This window comes from Glandiceps talaboti, chromosome 6 (genome assembly GCF_964340395.1).
Source record: "Glandiceps talaboti chromosome 6, keGlaTala1.1, whole genome shotgun sequence".
Lineage (NCBI taxonomy): Eukaryota > Metazoa > Hemichordata > Enteropneusta > Spengelidae > Glandiceps > Glandiceps talaboti.
In genome coordinates, this window is record NC_135554.1 from 1,498,200 (window position 1) to 1,514,415 (window position 16,216).

General features: G+C 37.3%; 1 protein-coding gene across 1 annotated transcript; it reads right to left on the reverse strand.

The window, feature by feature from the left end:
- Positions 1-13,868: 13,868 nt before the first annotated feature.
- LOC144436449 (cytochrome P450 1A1-like) lies at positions 13,869-15,422 on the reverse strand. The gene has a single exon (XM_078125247.1). It carries the CDS (start codon positions 15,420-15,422, stop codon positions 13,869-13,871), a length of 1,554 nt encoding a protein of 517 aa, XP_077981373.1.
- Between the last annotated feature and the right edge of the window lie 794 nt (positions 15,423-16,216).

The window sequence follows — 16,216 nt, forward strand, 5'->3', positions numbered from 1 at the left end:
TGCTACATGACATCACATTGAAATCCACAGTACAGTTGATGAGACCTAACTGCTACATGACATCACATTGAAATCCACAGTACAGTTGATGAGACCTAACTGCTACATGACATCACATTGAAATCCACAGTACAGTTGATGAGACTTAACTGCTACATGGCATCACATTGAAATCCACAGTACAGTTGATGAGACCTAACTGCTACATGACATCACATTGAAATCCACAGTACAGTGGATGAGACCTAACTGCTACATGACATCACATTGAAATCCACAGTACAGTGGATGAGACCTAACTGCTACATGGCATCACATTGAAATCCACAGTACAGTTGATGAGACCTAACTGCTACATGACATCACATTGAAATCCACAGTACAGTTGATGAGACCTAACTGCTACATGCCATCACATTGAAATCCACAGTACAGTTGATGAGACATAACTGCTACATGGCATCACATTGAAATCCACAGTACAGTTGATGAGACCTAACTGCTACATGCCATCACATTGAAATCCACAGTACAGTTGATGAGACCTAACTGCTACATGCCATCACATTGAAATCCACAGTACAGTTGATGAGACCTAACTGCTACATGGCATCACATTGAAATCCACAGTACAGTTGATGAGACCTAACTGCTACATGCCATCACATTGAAATCCACAGTACAGTTGATGAGACCTAACTGCTACATGGCATCACATTGAAATCCACAGTACAGTTGATGAGACCTAACTGCTACATGGCATCACATTGAAATCCACAGTACAGTTGATGAGACCTAACTGCTACATGCCATCACATTGAAATCCACAGTACAGTTGATGAGATCTAACTGCTACATGCCATCACATTGAAATCCACAGTACAGTTGATGAGATCTAACTGCTACATGACATCACATTGAAATCCACAGTACAGTTGATGAGATCTAACTGCTACATGACATCACATTGAAATCCACAGTACAGTTGATGAGACCTAACTGCTACATGCCATCACATTGAAATCCACAGTACAGTTGATGAGACCTAACTGCTACATGGCATCACATTGAAATCCACAGTACAGTGGATGAGACCTAACTGCTACATGCCATCACATTGAAATCCACAGTACAGTTGATGAGACCTAACTGAAATTACTTTTATTATATTGTAGACTCTCACAAATTGAATGCAGAATTAAGTTTGTACAGATAAAGTTGTGAAAGGGTGCCCTCAAATGTCAGCCAGCATAGCAAATATGAGCCGGCATAGCAAATATATGCTCAAATGGATACATTTTATTGACAATGTCAATAGGACCAAAAGGCACCTTTCCTCTAAATTGTCTCTTACACAGTGCTAACAAATTCAACTGCAAACAGCTGTTTAGATTGTGTGTCACTCAGGGTTATTCAAAAAATGCGGCATTTCCATGTGAACAACCCAGATAGGGAATGTTTATATTTTTGGTGATTACTTGCCAGTGAGTCATCAGTGAGTCAGGACTACAATAAAGTTTATACACCTCTTCTCGTTTAAAGTTTATACACCTCTTCTCGTTCAATCAGGACTATAATAAGGTTCATTTTCCTCTACTTGTTGAATCACGACTACATTAATTTATGTATAATACCTATAACTCAGAAGTTTGCATTCCAGCAATGTGTGGAGGCCCAGACATCTTTGGTTTGCCTAAGGGAGGCATTCGGTTTGAATCTTGTTAATGACGCTGTCGTTCATGTTTGTCAGTATTTATGTGCGGTTGTGTGTTTGTTTGTTTTCATAAAAATAATTAAGCTTGAGCCCCCTTTGATAAAACACAAAGCGGAAAATCAAATTTAATCTGAAAGTACCAAAAAAATGCAGTTATACTAGTCACTCTAGACGTAGTATGCAGCAGTATGATTCATGTAAAAGCCTCATACAACTCATACCAGATATGAATTGAATGCCTTCCGTAAGGGTAAAGCTGTTAGATGGATATGAACTGAATGCCTTCCGTAAGGGTAAAGCCGTTAGATGGATATGAACTGAATGCCTTCCGTAAGGGGAAAGCCATTAGATGGATATGAACTGAATGCCTTCCGTAAGGGTAAAGCCGTTAGATGGATATGAACTGAATGCCTTCCGTAAGGGGAAAGCCGTTAGATGGATATGAACTGAATGCCTTCCGTAAGGGGAAAGCCGTTAGATGGATATGAACTGAATGCCTTCCGTAAGGGGAAAGCCGTTAGATGGATATGAACTGAATGCCTTCCGTAAGGGGAAAGCCGTTAGATGGATATGAACTGAATGCCTTCCGTAAGGGTAAAGCCGTTAGATGGATATGAACTGAATGCCTTCCGTAAGGGTAAAGCCGTTAGATGGATATGAACTGAATGCCTTCCGTAAGGGTAAAGCCGTTAGATGGATATGAACGCTTAACTGTCCTGATCAAATTTCATGTGAGAACTACATTGTATTTATCAAAGCGAGTATGGCGTAGATTGTCTGCTAATATTCGCCTATGCAACACTGCAATGCGAAAATGATATACTGCAGTTACAACATGAAATACTGCAATGCTTGGATGCCGTACGCCGGTTCGAGAATGTCATTATGACTTGTTGATATGATGACATACTGTAATGCGAGTTTACCGTTCGCTATTATGCACTTCCAGGCACAGAGACAACTAAGAAGATATACTTGTCTGTGTTCCAGGTGAGGATGCTACATGTTGATGTACGCCCCCATGTGAAAACTTTGTAATGATGAATTGACATTATGCCATTATTCAATGACAACATGCAATAATGCAGTACTGCGATGATGACATGATATGCAGTGACTGTTTGTCGAATTGCAATGCATAATATAGTGTTTTTATTTACCCAAAAGCACAAATGAACATTACAGATACACATACAAAAATACTATTTCGTGGGTAAATAGGAGAATCGGGATTTAGCTTACAGCTATTCAAGCCTGTCCCCTACCATAGTTATATACAATGTTTGACAGCAAAGTGATATAGCAAAAGGAAATACATAGTGTCTCGGAGTTCATAGTACTTATGAAGAACATACGGTAACAATAAATTGTACAGTGGTTTAATTTACTCTTCTAGAAGAAATTGTTTATAAGATCGCTTAAATTCGTTTAGCGTATTGATACATCTTATGTTGACAGGGATGCTATTCCAGATTTTTGCCCTGAGAAGGAGAAAGAAAACTGACCTGAATTTGTTCTGGCATAATATGGATAAATATTTTGATATGAACAGAGTCTTGTATTGTAGTTATGGTGTGAAGGTTCAAAATAATCATACAAAGTGTGTGGTGATAGTTGATGGGTCAAGCCATGAATAAAGGAACCTATCAAATATCTATGCAGTTTAAAAACATCTAAAATATTCAACTGAGCAAACAAAGGAGATGAGTGATCCGTTGGAGATTTAAACAAAACTGTTCGAACAATCATTTTCTGTGACATTAATATACTATTTAGATGTGATGAATAAGTGTTACCCCAAACCTCAAGGCCATAGTTGATATGGGAGAGTATGAATGTGTTGTACAAGAGTAGTAAAATGTGTAATGGTAATATATGTCTAAGTCTATACAAAATCCCACACTTTATTCTGATTAGCTTGTTTACCTTTTCGATGTGGTCGGACCAAGAGAGATGTTTGTCTAAAGTAATTCCCACAAAGGGGACAACATCCTCCTCCTTGATGCTTTTGCCTTGTAATGTGATATCACCAATCAAATTTACTTTCTTTTTGCGCCCTCTAAATACGATAAAATTTGATTTTTCACTATTTATCGTCAATTTGTTTGTATTGCACCAACGTTGAACCTCGTGTAATTGACCCGAAACATGATCCAAATTAATTTCCCCAACCTGTCAATAGGTATGAAAGAGATTGGTATCGTCTGCGAACAAACGGAAATCAAAGAAAGAGGACGAGTTTGGAAGATCATTTATATACATTTAATACGAGTATTAATATGAAGCAAGCTAGAGGAATACAGACTAAGGGGTAGACCATTCGATATCCTGGGGGGGGGCTTGGAAGATTGGTGGAGAGTCATTATTTTTTTCCCACCTGCTTGCCTGAGAATTATTTTTTTTCTCCTTCACCTATGCTGGCAACTTTTCTTTTTCTTTGCTTCTTCCGGATTTTCTTTACGTCAATGTTGAACACCTACATCTGTTGCCACAATTTTCTGTTTGGTTTTCGCACAGGGTAATACAGAGAGTAAAAAGATGCTGTTCTATCACACAGATTTTATTTAGAAAACTACATATTTCATACATGTTTGATTTTCAATTAAATAAACATCATTGACAGTTTTTGTGCCATGGTATGATGACACACTGAAAATACAAATCGGAAGCTTGATTGGTGAGCTCAGACATTCAGATAGACCGGTCAGTTTCCCCAGCTTGGGGGGTGTCAGTAATTTTTTCCCATTGGCCCAACAAAAAGTCACTGGCCCCCATGAATAAAGTTTCATAGCATCTGACAGTAAGCTGTAGAGGGAAGAGCTTTGAGACTGGGATACGTCCATCTCTTTTGTGTGAGTGTGTGTGAATGGGGGGGGGGGGTTCTAGAAGCCCTGGAGGATTTTACTTCTAAAGGCAATGTTTAGGCTATTCACAGACACTTTCAGACAATAATTTACAAACTTTACAAGACAGCTCTAACATGTAAAAAGCAACTACGTGAGGTTGAAACATTTTTGAAATAAAGTTTCATAGCATCTTGACACTAAGAGGTGGAGGAAAGAACTTTGATTTGAGACTGGAACATGTTTACCTCTTATGGGGGAGGGGGGTTCTAAGGGGTGTCCCCCTAGAAGCCCTGGAGGATTTTTACTCTTAAAGCCAATTTTCAGGCTATTAACAGACACTTTCAGACAATAATTTGCAAGCTTTACAAGACAGGTCTAACAATTGTAAAAAGCAACTACACATGGTTGAAACATTTTTGAAATAAAGTTTCATAACATCTTGACAGTAAGAGGTGGAGGGAAGAACTTTGATTTGAGGCTTGGACATGTCTACCTCTTACGGGGGGGGGGGTCCTAGGGGGTCTCCCCTAGAAGGTTTTACCAATTTTGGTGAAGGCTTATTGTTGGTTTAACGAATGAGTGGCCTCTGGGGTGATGGAGTCCAAGGGGTCTCCCCCTGCCAGATCTGCAGTTTTTTGTTTCTATTTAGGCAATATTTAGGTTATTCATAGCCTCTGAGATATATATTGCCAAGCATCGAAAAGCTAAAGTAAATATAACTTTTCAAATAAGTTTTCCATGTTATAAAAGTGGGCCTGTAACATTGGTATAGGGGCATTGATATTGCATGCATAGTAAAGTTACTGATGTGTGAGAGCATTTTAGGTCATACCTAGTGTACAATAGAGACTTGAATTTGTGTTGTGGTGTCGATACATGTAGTGTCTGAAATAGGAAGTATATCATCCCTTCTGACAAATTCATACCGAAGAGACTAGAACAATTTAGATAAAGTTCTTTTATAAACTATCCAATAGTATGAAGATTACCATTACATAACCTTCAAGTTCACTTTTGCCCCAAAGTGCAAGATAAGTGAAGCACTGATTGTGAAACAGCCAAACACTTACATGGCATGCTCTGTAACTAGTGTGGTAGCTAGGTAATACATGTATTATATGTATAATTTTATGTATAGGTATGTTTGAACCCTTACATGAAGTAATATTTAAACCATTTATGATAGAAACAGAGACAAGAACAAATATATATATGTACCGCAGGCTAACGAAACTGACTGGTCTCTGACATGTGTTTGAAACTGTTTGTCATGATCTGACAAGTGTCCTGGTTGGAGAGGTACGAGCAGGTTGAACAGTATACTCGAACCTCAATCTGATTAAAACGCCCAGGAAAAAAAAAACGCAATAACGATGGAATAAAGGTAAATACAGGAAAACCAGCCTATCTAACATCAGATTTTAATCAGATTGACTCGAACCTGTGCATCATTTCCCTGCCAAGATTTTTTTTCTAGCAGCAGTGGGCCATCTTTTTTTTTCCATCACCCACTCATATCCGGATTTTTTTAAAGCAAATCCATTTGGCATCTTTTTTTTCCCCGAAATCTTCCAAGCCCCCCCCCCCCTCAGGATATCGAATGGTCTACCCCTAACTACTGGTCAACAAACATGGCCGACCAAGTGCACCTATGCCGTTGTCGACCGATTTCAGGTTCCTCTGGTGCTCCTCCCAACCGTTTTAACGCCTGCCATCGAGCACATAGTCCTGCTTGCATACGGAATAAGTCGTCCCTTCATTCTCCGTCCTGCAAAGAGCCAGCTGTGAAACCTGGGCTTACCACAAATGGTGGTAACTAAAGAATTAACACACTCTGTGACTAAATATTAGCAATAAATCGACTATTTAGTAATTTTACCTCACCGTGGCTACAAAAGTTCCAGTTCGGGGGACCAAATTCCAGAAATCACAAGTTCAACAGTAATTTCAGAGTTCCACCTTACGTACGATGACCTCGTGGACATCCCAATCAAATATGGCAGCGTTTGTAAGGTGGGATTTTTGAAATTACAGCCAGAACTGGAAATAATCCGATTTCGACACTTTTTTTTGCATCTTACCGTGAAAGAGATCTAAAATGAGTATATATTCGATTGATTGCTAAAATTTGAGCGTTTGGTAGGTAATTATTCTATAATTGGTGCGGGTGCATTTTGCTCTCGCACTCGAGATAGGATTGATACATTGTTCTTTGCAGGACGTACAGTGTTGAGGGTCATGTCAGTAATCTAGACCCATGCACCGTTTACAAGCAGGACTACTGAACACGCAGAGATGAAACCCGTTCAATGTGCCCTGTTATGTAGGCTGTAGGAACACTTTTGGACCACTAGATGTTTATGAGGATCGACAGCTTCGGACTTGGTCTGTTAAGAAAAACATGACCCTCCCCATTCTCTATTTTGACCCATTTTGTAAAATATGACCCTCCCCGTGACAACTGCACATACTGAACGTTAATCAATATTCCCATTATATGTATACATACAAATTAAATGATTTTGACTCTCTGCATTAGAAAGCAATATTTGTACATATAAAGTGACAAACAGTAAACAGTAAAAAAAAACTGTCTAGTGACATTTGTCTTATACAATGGAAATCACAAACCCTGAAACGAAACGTCGCCTGGTTCGACAAAATTCTCACTAACATTGCCACAGTTTTTGTCTGGCCAGACAAAATATCTCCTTGATGTTGTAAATGTTCTCGTCTGGCTCGACAAAAATCTAATTAATATTTCCACATGTTATTTTTCCTGTTTTCAACACAGTTTTACCTGTGAAAACTGAAAGACGGTAATGTAATGTCTCTTCACCGACTCTAACTGCCCCTTTTGCGTTCATCGAACTCCCTTTGAAGGAATGCGATAAATAAATTATTCGTTAATTTCATTTGGGCATTTATCCATGTTACATTTCTTCAATGCTGGCCTTGAATACAAAACGTTTTCAAGGATAAGATATGAAAGTTTGACCGTTGCAAGAAAACATTTCGGCAAAACTTAAAGCTAAAGTTTGTCAACTATTTTTTATTGATTTAGCTTTTGAATACAGGATCTGTCGGCACTCAGATGTTTTAGAGGTTCAGTCTAGCACAAGATTTATGTATAGAGAAGGTTAATCCAATCGTTATTGGAGGGTGTGATTGTCCTGTGATATATTAGACAGGGTCCACTGCTTACCATCCATTACCCCGGACAATAGAGCTTGCGTGCGAAACACCTGACATTATCCAAATGTGCGTGCAAATACATGTAAATTAGAGCGGTAGCTAAAGTGAGCACCCCTTTCACGTTACACCGAAACTGCCAAATTATGGCGATTATTTGCATTCTACAATGGGTGTAAGCGTTAACGAATCTGAAGAGAGTCAACATAGCATTCCTTCAACGCCCAAATTAAAAAGTTGACTAAAGTTGGAGTGCCGCTAAACTTCCAACCATTTCGACTAATCTACTATGACAAATAATTGGTGCAGAGTTTCAGGAAAACGGTGTACTGGGTGGGCAGTAATATCACTATCATACACTTACCATTCAATCATCCCAAATATGGTGGATTTATTTTTTGATCAGGACTCGAATATATTCCAACCTAGTGGTCTATTAAAGTTATTGAACATTGCATGTCTTTCAGGTTTATAACTTTAGTTTGTCCATTCTATTGCAATCAGACACTTTCTAACAAATCGGTCTCCTTGAAAGGACAATGGACGTCTACCACTTTAATTCAAATCAGATGCACGAGACAAACAAGTATTATCTAAGAATGACAACGTAACTGTAACGTATTTGGCTTACAAATTCAGAAGATGACTTAGTCTAGTAATTTTACTCTTTATTGACGAGGCCACTTATTTTTTATTTCATTTATTTATTTTATTCATTTATTAAGCCTTCACAAGAAGAGAAACGAAACAATGAAAAAAAGAAAACACGATACATTACAATCATACAATACAATACAATACAATATAATGTTAGAATGGCATCAACAACATGCTAAGAATTCGACAACTCCGTGGATCCTTCGCATATAAAAGCTGTCGGATAAGTTTTCAAATTTTATCATCCGTAAAACAAAAGACAATTTCACTGAAAAATTCTGAAATTACAGTTCATTCATACGTGATTAATTGAATTGAGTTGCTTTGATAAAGATACAATGACTTTGTTCTTTTCTGAACATTCTGCAAAAACAACGAAAATCAAGCAAATCATGATTACATACGGTGAACGGTTAACTGATTTCTACACTTTAACACACAGAAAAATATAATGAAATAAACTCTGAACCAACGATGGAATACTTTAACATTTCTACATCACTATAAATAGACCATAGAATACTTTAACATTTCTACTTCACTATAAATAGACCATGGAATACGTTAACATTGCTACGTCACTATAAATAGACCATGGAATACGTTAACATTGCTACGTCACTATAAATAGACCATAGAATACTTTAACATCTATACGTCACTATAAATAGACCATAGAATACTTTAACATTTCTACATCACTATAAATAGACCATGGAATACGTTAACATTGCTACGTCACTATAAATAGACCATAGAATACTTTAACATCTATACGTCACTATAAATAGACCATAGAATACTTTAACATTGCTACGTCACTATAAATAGACCATGGAATACGTTAACATTGCTACGTCACTATAAATAGACCATGGAATACGTTAACATTGCTACTTCACTATAAATAGACCATGGAATACGTTAACATTTCTACGTCACTATAAATAGACCATGGAATACGTTAACATCACTACGTCACTATAAATAGACCATGGAATACTTTAACATTGCTACGTCACTATAAATAGACCATGGAATACTTTAACATTTCTACATCACTATAAATAGACCATAGAATACTTTAACATTTCTACGTCACTATAAATAGACCATGGAATACTTTAACATTTCTACGTCACTATAAATAGACCATGGAATACGTTAACATTTCTACATCACTATAAATAGACCATGGAATACGTTAACATCACTACGTCACTATAAATAGACCATGGAATACTTTAACATTGCTACGTCACTATAAATAGACCATGGAATACGTTAACATTTCTACGTCACTATAAATAGACCATGGAATACTTTAACATTTCTACATCACTATAAATAGACCATAGAATACTTTAACATCACTACGTCACTATAAATAGACCATGGAATACGTTAACATTGCTACGTCACTATAAATAGACCATTGAATACTTTAACATTTCTACGTCACTATAAATAGACCATGGAATACGTTAACATTGCTTCGTCACTATAAATAGACCATGGAATACGTTAACATTGCTTCGTCACTATAAATAGACCATGGAATACGTTAACATTGCTTCGTCACTATAAATAGACCATGGAATGCGTTAACATTGCTACGTCACTATAAATAGACCATGGAATACGTTAACATTGCTATGTCACTATAAATAGACCATAGAATACTTTAACATCTATACGTCACTATAAATAGACCATGGAATACGTTAACATTGCTTCGTCACTATAAATAGACCATGGAATACGTTAACATTTCTACATCACTATAAATAGACCATGGAATACGTTAACATTGCTTCGTCACTATAAATAGACCATGGAATACGTTAACATTGCTACGTCACTATAAATAGACCATGGAATACGTTAACATTGCTACGTCACTATAAATAGACCATGGAATACGTTAACATTGCTATGTCACTATAAATAGACCATAGAATACTTTAACATCTATACGTCACTATAAATAGACCATGGAATACGTTAACATTGCTATGTCACTATAAATAGACCATGGAATACGTTAACATTGCTATGTCACTATAAATAGACCATAGAATACTTTAACATTTCTACATCACTATAAATAGACCATGGAATACCTTAACATTGCTTCGTCACTATAAATAGACCATGGAATACGTTAACATTGCTACGTCACTATAAATAGACCATGGAATACGTTAACATTGCTACGTCACTATAAATAGACCATGGAATACGTTAACATTGCTATGTCACTATAAATAGACCATAGAATACTTTAACATCTATACGTCACTATAAATAGACCATGGAATACGTTAACATTGCTATGTCACTATAAATAGACCATGGAATACGTTAACATTGCTATGTCACTATAAATAGACCATAGAATACTTTAACATTTCTACATCACTATAAATAGACCATGGAATACCTTAACATTGCTACGTCACTATAAATAGACCATGGAATACGTTAACATTTCTACATCACTATAAATAGACCATGGAATACTTTAACATCACTACGTCACTATAAATAGACCATGGAATACGTTAACATTGCTACGTCACTATAAATAGACCATAGAATACTTTAACATCACTACGTCACTATAAATAGACCATAGAATACTTTAACATCACTACGTCACCATAAATAGACCATAGAATACTTTAACATTTCTACGTCACTATAAATAGACCATAGAATACTTTAACATCTATACGTCACTATAAATAGACTATGGAATACGTTAACATCACTACATCACTATAAATAGACCATGGAATACTTTAACATTGCTATGTCACTATAAATAGACCATTGAATACGTTAACATTTCTACTTCACTATAAATAGACCATAGAATACTTTAACATTGCTACGTCACTATAAATAGACCATGGAATACGTTAACATTGCTACGTCACTATAAATAGACCATGGAAAACTTTAACATCACTACGTCATTATAAATAGACCATGGAATACTTTAACATTTCTACGTCACTATAAATAGACAATGGAATACTTTAACATTGCTATGTCACTATAAATAGACCATTGAATACGTTAACATTTCTACTTCACTATAAATAGACCATAGAATACTTTAACATTGCTACGTCACTATAAATAGACCATGGAATACTTTAACATTGCTATGTCACTATAAATAGACCATGGAATACTTTAACATCACTACGTCACTATAAATAGACCATGGAATACGTTAACATTGCTACGTCACTATAAATAGACCATGGAATACGTTAACATTGCTCCGTCACTATAAATAGACCATGGAATACGTTAACATTGCTACGTCACTATAAATAGATCATGGAAAACTTTAACATTGCTACGTCACGTCTGGCAGGGAGCCGGGAGTTCCGAATGTTGCCACCCTCTGTCTGTACTTACGTAGAGCATAATCATTTCTAGCCGAAGCGATGACGACGTCGTTTGCTTTGCTGAGTCGCGTGTTGTATTTATGGACTGCTGAAAGAGGAGCAAGTAGATAAGGGGGACATTGCCACGATAACATTTATAGTCCATAATACTTGTTGTCTTTCGTTGAGAGATGGCCATCAATATATGTCTGCCTAACTTAAGATGATGGAGTTCGAATTGCACACCGAATGATGGCTTTCCCGCCCTATTTGATAGACGTTTGAGTTAGATAGCAACGTAGAATTACTTTGACGAGACTACGTCACTTTTAGTCAAAAAGTGGTAACACCATTGATTCGATAAACATTTTTGTTGTTTGCTGCGAGAGACAATTTCTGATGCGCCGAATAATTCCTAGTCTTTGTGATATTTTAGCGACAGTTTTGTTAACATGGGATTCCCAGGAAATCAGTTGGTCGAACCTCAGACCAGTCTGTCTTTTTAGTGGTCTGAGGTCGAACCAAATACCTAGGTACTTAATTGAATCAAACTGCTCTAACTGTACGTCGTCAATTTTAATATTGAGATTATTTGTGGTATTCTGGACTTTGTTCTTTGTGCTAAACATCACTGTCTTGTCTTTTTTGATCATATCCAGTGTAAGTTTGTTGGATGCGAGTCAGGAGTGGTACTGACATCACTAACATCATTTGCAGAACTTGCTGAACTTCATTAATATTGTTACGGATGACAGAATACAAATTTTTGATATTCGCTAAGTTTTGATGTTTTGCGAGGTCACTATGAACTCTCAGCTGTCATGAATTAATACTTAGAATAAATGTTTGCATTGATAGTATTCTTCTGAGATGACAACATTAATTAAGTTACTGAAAGATCGTTGATGTCACATAATGACTAATTACAGACAGTTGGAAGAACAATGACGTGATCACATTGTTTAGCTAGTTTTCATATTTGTCAATATCATTTGCATTGAATTAAGGCAACAACAATACTTCCGTTTTATTCATTTATGGTGCTGATTATTTTATCATCCAATCATTTGAGTATTGTATATTTTATGTTTATAAGAATTTAATGGAATAATAAAATTATGGAATCATTCTTTGGAATCGAAGTTGGAGCTGAAGGCAACAGCTAGGCCTAGACAAGGAGCTTCGATCTGCTCCGTGGCAACTTCTAAATGACCCAGGTTAACCATGAACACTATGTGTAGTTTGAGCTAATTCCCTAAAAGTCCAAGTCGATCCCGTGTACAATGGAGAGAGAGAGAGAGAGAGAGAGAGAGAGAGAGAGAGAGAGAGAGAGAGAGAGAGAGAGAGAGAGAGAGAGAGAGAGAGAGAGAGAGAGAGAGAGAGAGAGAGAGAGAGAGAGAGAGAGAAACATTGATGAAGGGTTACGTTAACAGTAGAGGTCTCCCCCTTAATTTGTTACAATATCTTTTGAGTTAAGCAGTGCTTCAACATCATCACTCTAGGTAACGTAATATTAGTATTAAAACGTACGTAAGAAATGGGGACATGAAAAAATAACACTGTTCTGACAAGGTCATGCCTATGTAGAAATTAATTGTCCTTCCATCACAATCAAAAATACAATGACCACATATCCAAAATTTTAAACACATGATGATCGTCCCTTACTTCCAATTTCAAAAACTGGGTGACTCCCTCCCCATCAATTCACCAACCCAACCTCCAACCCCCTCCCCCTCATCCCCCACCCATGGTCAAAGAACTGACTGGTCCCTCGGTCCATTTACATTGCTATGTCATTGTAGTGCTGTCGAATTCAAAAAACAATCTAGTAGACGTGCATAGTTAGTATCGTCATGTAACAGTAGTGTAAATAAAAAAAGCCAAAAAAACCACCCTGATAATTTATACAATGGTTCAGTTATGTACTTAGCTGTAAATTTTTGTCATTCAAATGTAAAATCGGTCTTGGCCATAATAAAGTAGAACTGTCGTCATTGACAACTTGATAAAATCAAATTGTGTACAATTGTGTACTGTGGTCTTTACATAGTGTTAACGTCGTTGTACGTGGATTTTGTACAATTGTGGTCTTAACGTTATGCCATATCGACCCTCTAAACCTGGTAAGCGTTCATTGCTTTTATCAAATTGACATTGGTGGAGTAATATCGCCAATGCTAAGAATACTTCAAGTTTTGCCAAAGTTTCCCCAGGACATTTTCTTCTACCAACAGAAAATGAGACTAGTTTTGAGACTGCCTCTTTGTTCAATGTTTGTCCGTCAGAGTTGATAAAGCGCTCAGGACAAAATTCATGTGGCTCTGACCAAAGCTTGGGATCGTGATTTACTGACCATAGATTGAAGAATAACACAGTATCTTTTGGTATGACGTAGTCATCTAGTATTGACGTACAGGTAGTTGCATGTGGAAGGGTGAATGGAACAACAGAGGCATGACGCAGAACTTCCAGTATGAACGAATCAGTATATACTAGTTGACTGCGATCGTTGAAAGTTGGTAGTCGTGTGCGTCCCACAACTCGGTCCATTTCATTCTGAACTTTATACTGAACAGTTGGGTATTTGACCAGGTAGAGAAGCGCCCAGTGCATACAAGTAGCCGTAGTATCGAAACCAGCTCCGAAGAGATCCTGTGCTGTTGCAAGGATGTGTTTCTCTGTTAATCCAACACGCCTCATTTCATTAGAATCCATCTCTTGACTCACTTTCAGTAAGTTGTCCATGACGTCACGTTGAACACCTCCAAACGTCTGACGATGATCCGCAATTCGTTTTCGTATCCATAAATCAAGTTCTTTCTGGATAGCTCTTAGTTCATTTCCTTTCGGGTTTGGCAGATATTTCATCCACGACATATAGTCGGCTGGGTTTGTGAAGCCAGAAGCGTTGTCAGCAAATCGATCAGCTAACAATACTACTCGCTGTAACTCTTCGTCGTCGTGAGCGTACCGTTTACCAAATTCAATAACGCTTATGATGTTGGCGAAGGCTATTCTGATTGCACTTTGCGGATCCAAAACGTTGCCCTCCTCGTTGTTATTATCTGTTAAGACATTCATTAATTCAAATATTTCATTTTTTATTATCTCTTGTAATATGTCTAATTGGTGACCACTGGTATACATTCGTAACGCAGTCGTTGCAATTCTTCTATGTACTTTCCATCTTTCACTGTAACGACCGAACGCCATGCTGAAACCACCACTGATTTCATTAAACGACTGTAAGCTTGGTCTGTCAGCAAAGTGTGATGATCGTTTGACGAGTGCTTCTTTGATGGCAACCATGCCATTGACAATGATTACAGGAGTATTGCCGATATAGATCCGAAATACATCGCTATATATATGACGGAGTTTTGTTAATGTGGTGTGTGGACTTTCGCCAAGTTGAAGAAAATTTCCAAATATTGGTATTCCTCTTGGACCGGGTATTTTGTCCAGGGTATAATTTCTCCCTGCAAAATATTTCCTTATCACCACCAAAGTCAACAAGAAGGTGACAAAAACGATAAAATGTGAAGCGTTGGTGTTATCAGCGAATAGAATGCTAGCACATATACCACTTTTTGTACCTTCATTCATCGTGATTCTGTTCGCTGTTTGTTCTTGTAACTTTCAGTTCACTTTCATTTGGTGTAGAATAACATGTGATAGTTTGGTGACAGTTAATGACAATTGGTCAAGACTCTCCACCACTGGACTCGTACTTGGTCGAATCACAATTATCACAATGGTCTGAGCTACTTCACAATGTTATGGCAGGTTTGCGTGCAAAGGTCCAGAGAGTTATTGTCCTAGTGAGTGGCTTTGCGTGAACAGGTACGAGTGGAGTGATAGAAATTGACGAGTTTCGTCTAATACCAAAAGTCTATGGTATAAAGGTGAAATTCAAACAGTACATATGCCGGCAGAGTTTTTGTCCGATCTCAAATATTCAATGAGCTATCTCCGAAAGCTTCCTTTGAGAAACTGTTGAATTCATCGTATTACAGGTATAACTATATCAATGGTATAATGCCAATCCTTTAGACCCAATCAAACGGGAGAGATAATTGGTCTGATATTTGCTTCATACCCTCTCTGTAATCGGTTAAATGATCTAAGGTCGTCCTATTCATACCACGGTTTAGGATCATTCAAATACCTTTGAGTACCTCACAATTGCTGTGTACTTCAGCTCTCACGTGAATTTTGACCTTCGACCTCCGTTGTAACTGCAAGCTAAACAAGTCTATTCACTTCTACTCAGATGATTTATATTTGGACAAAGTGTACAAAGGTAAAGCACGGCATGACGGGATGAATATAAGATTGATAATACTTTGTCCCGATGGCCCTTAACGGTCGAAAGTGGTGGTTTGCGTGCTACCAAATGT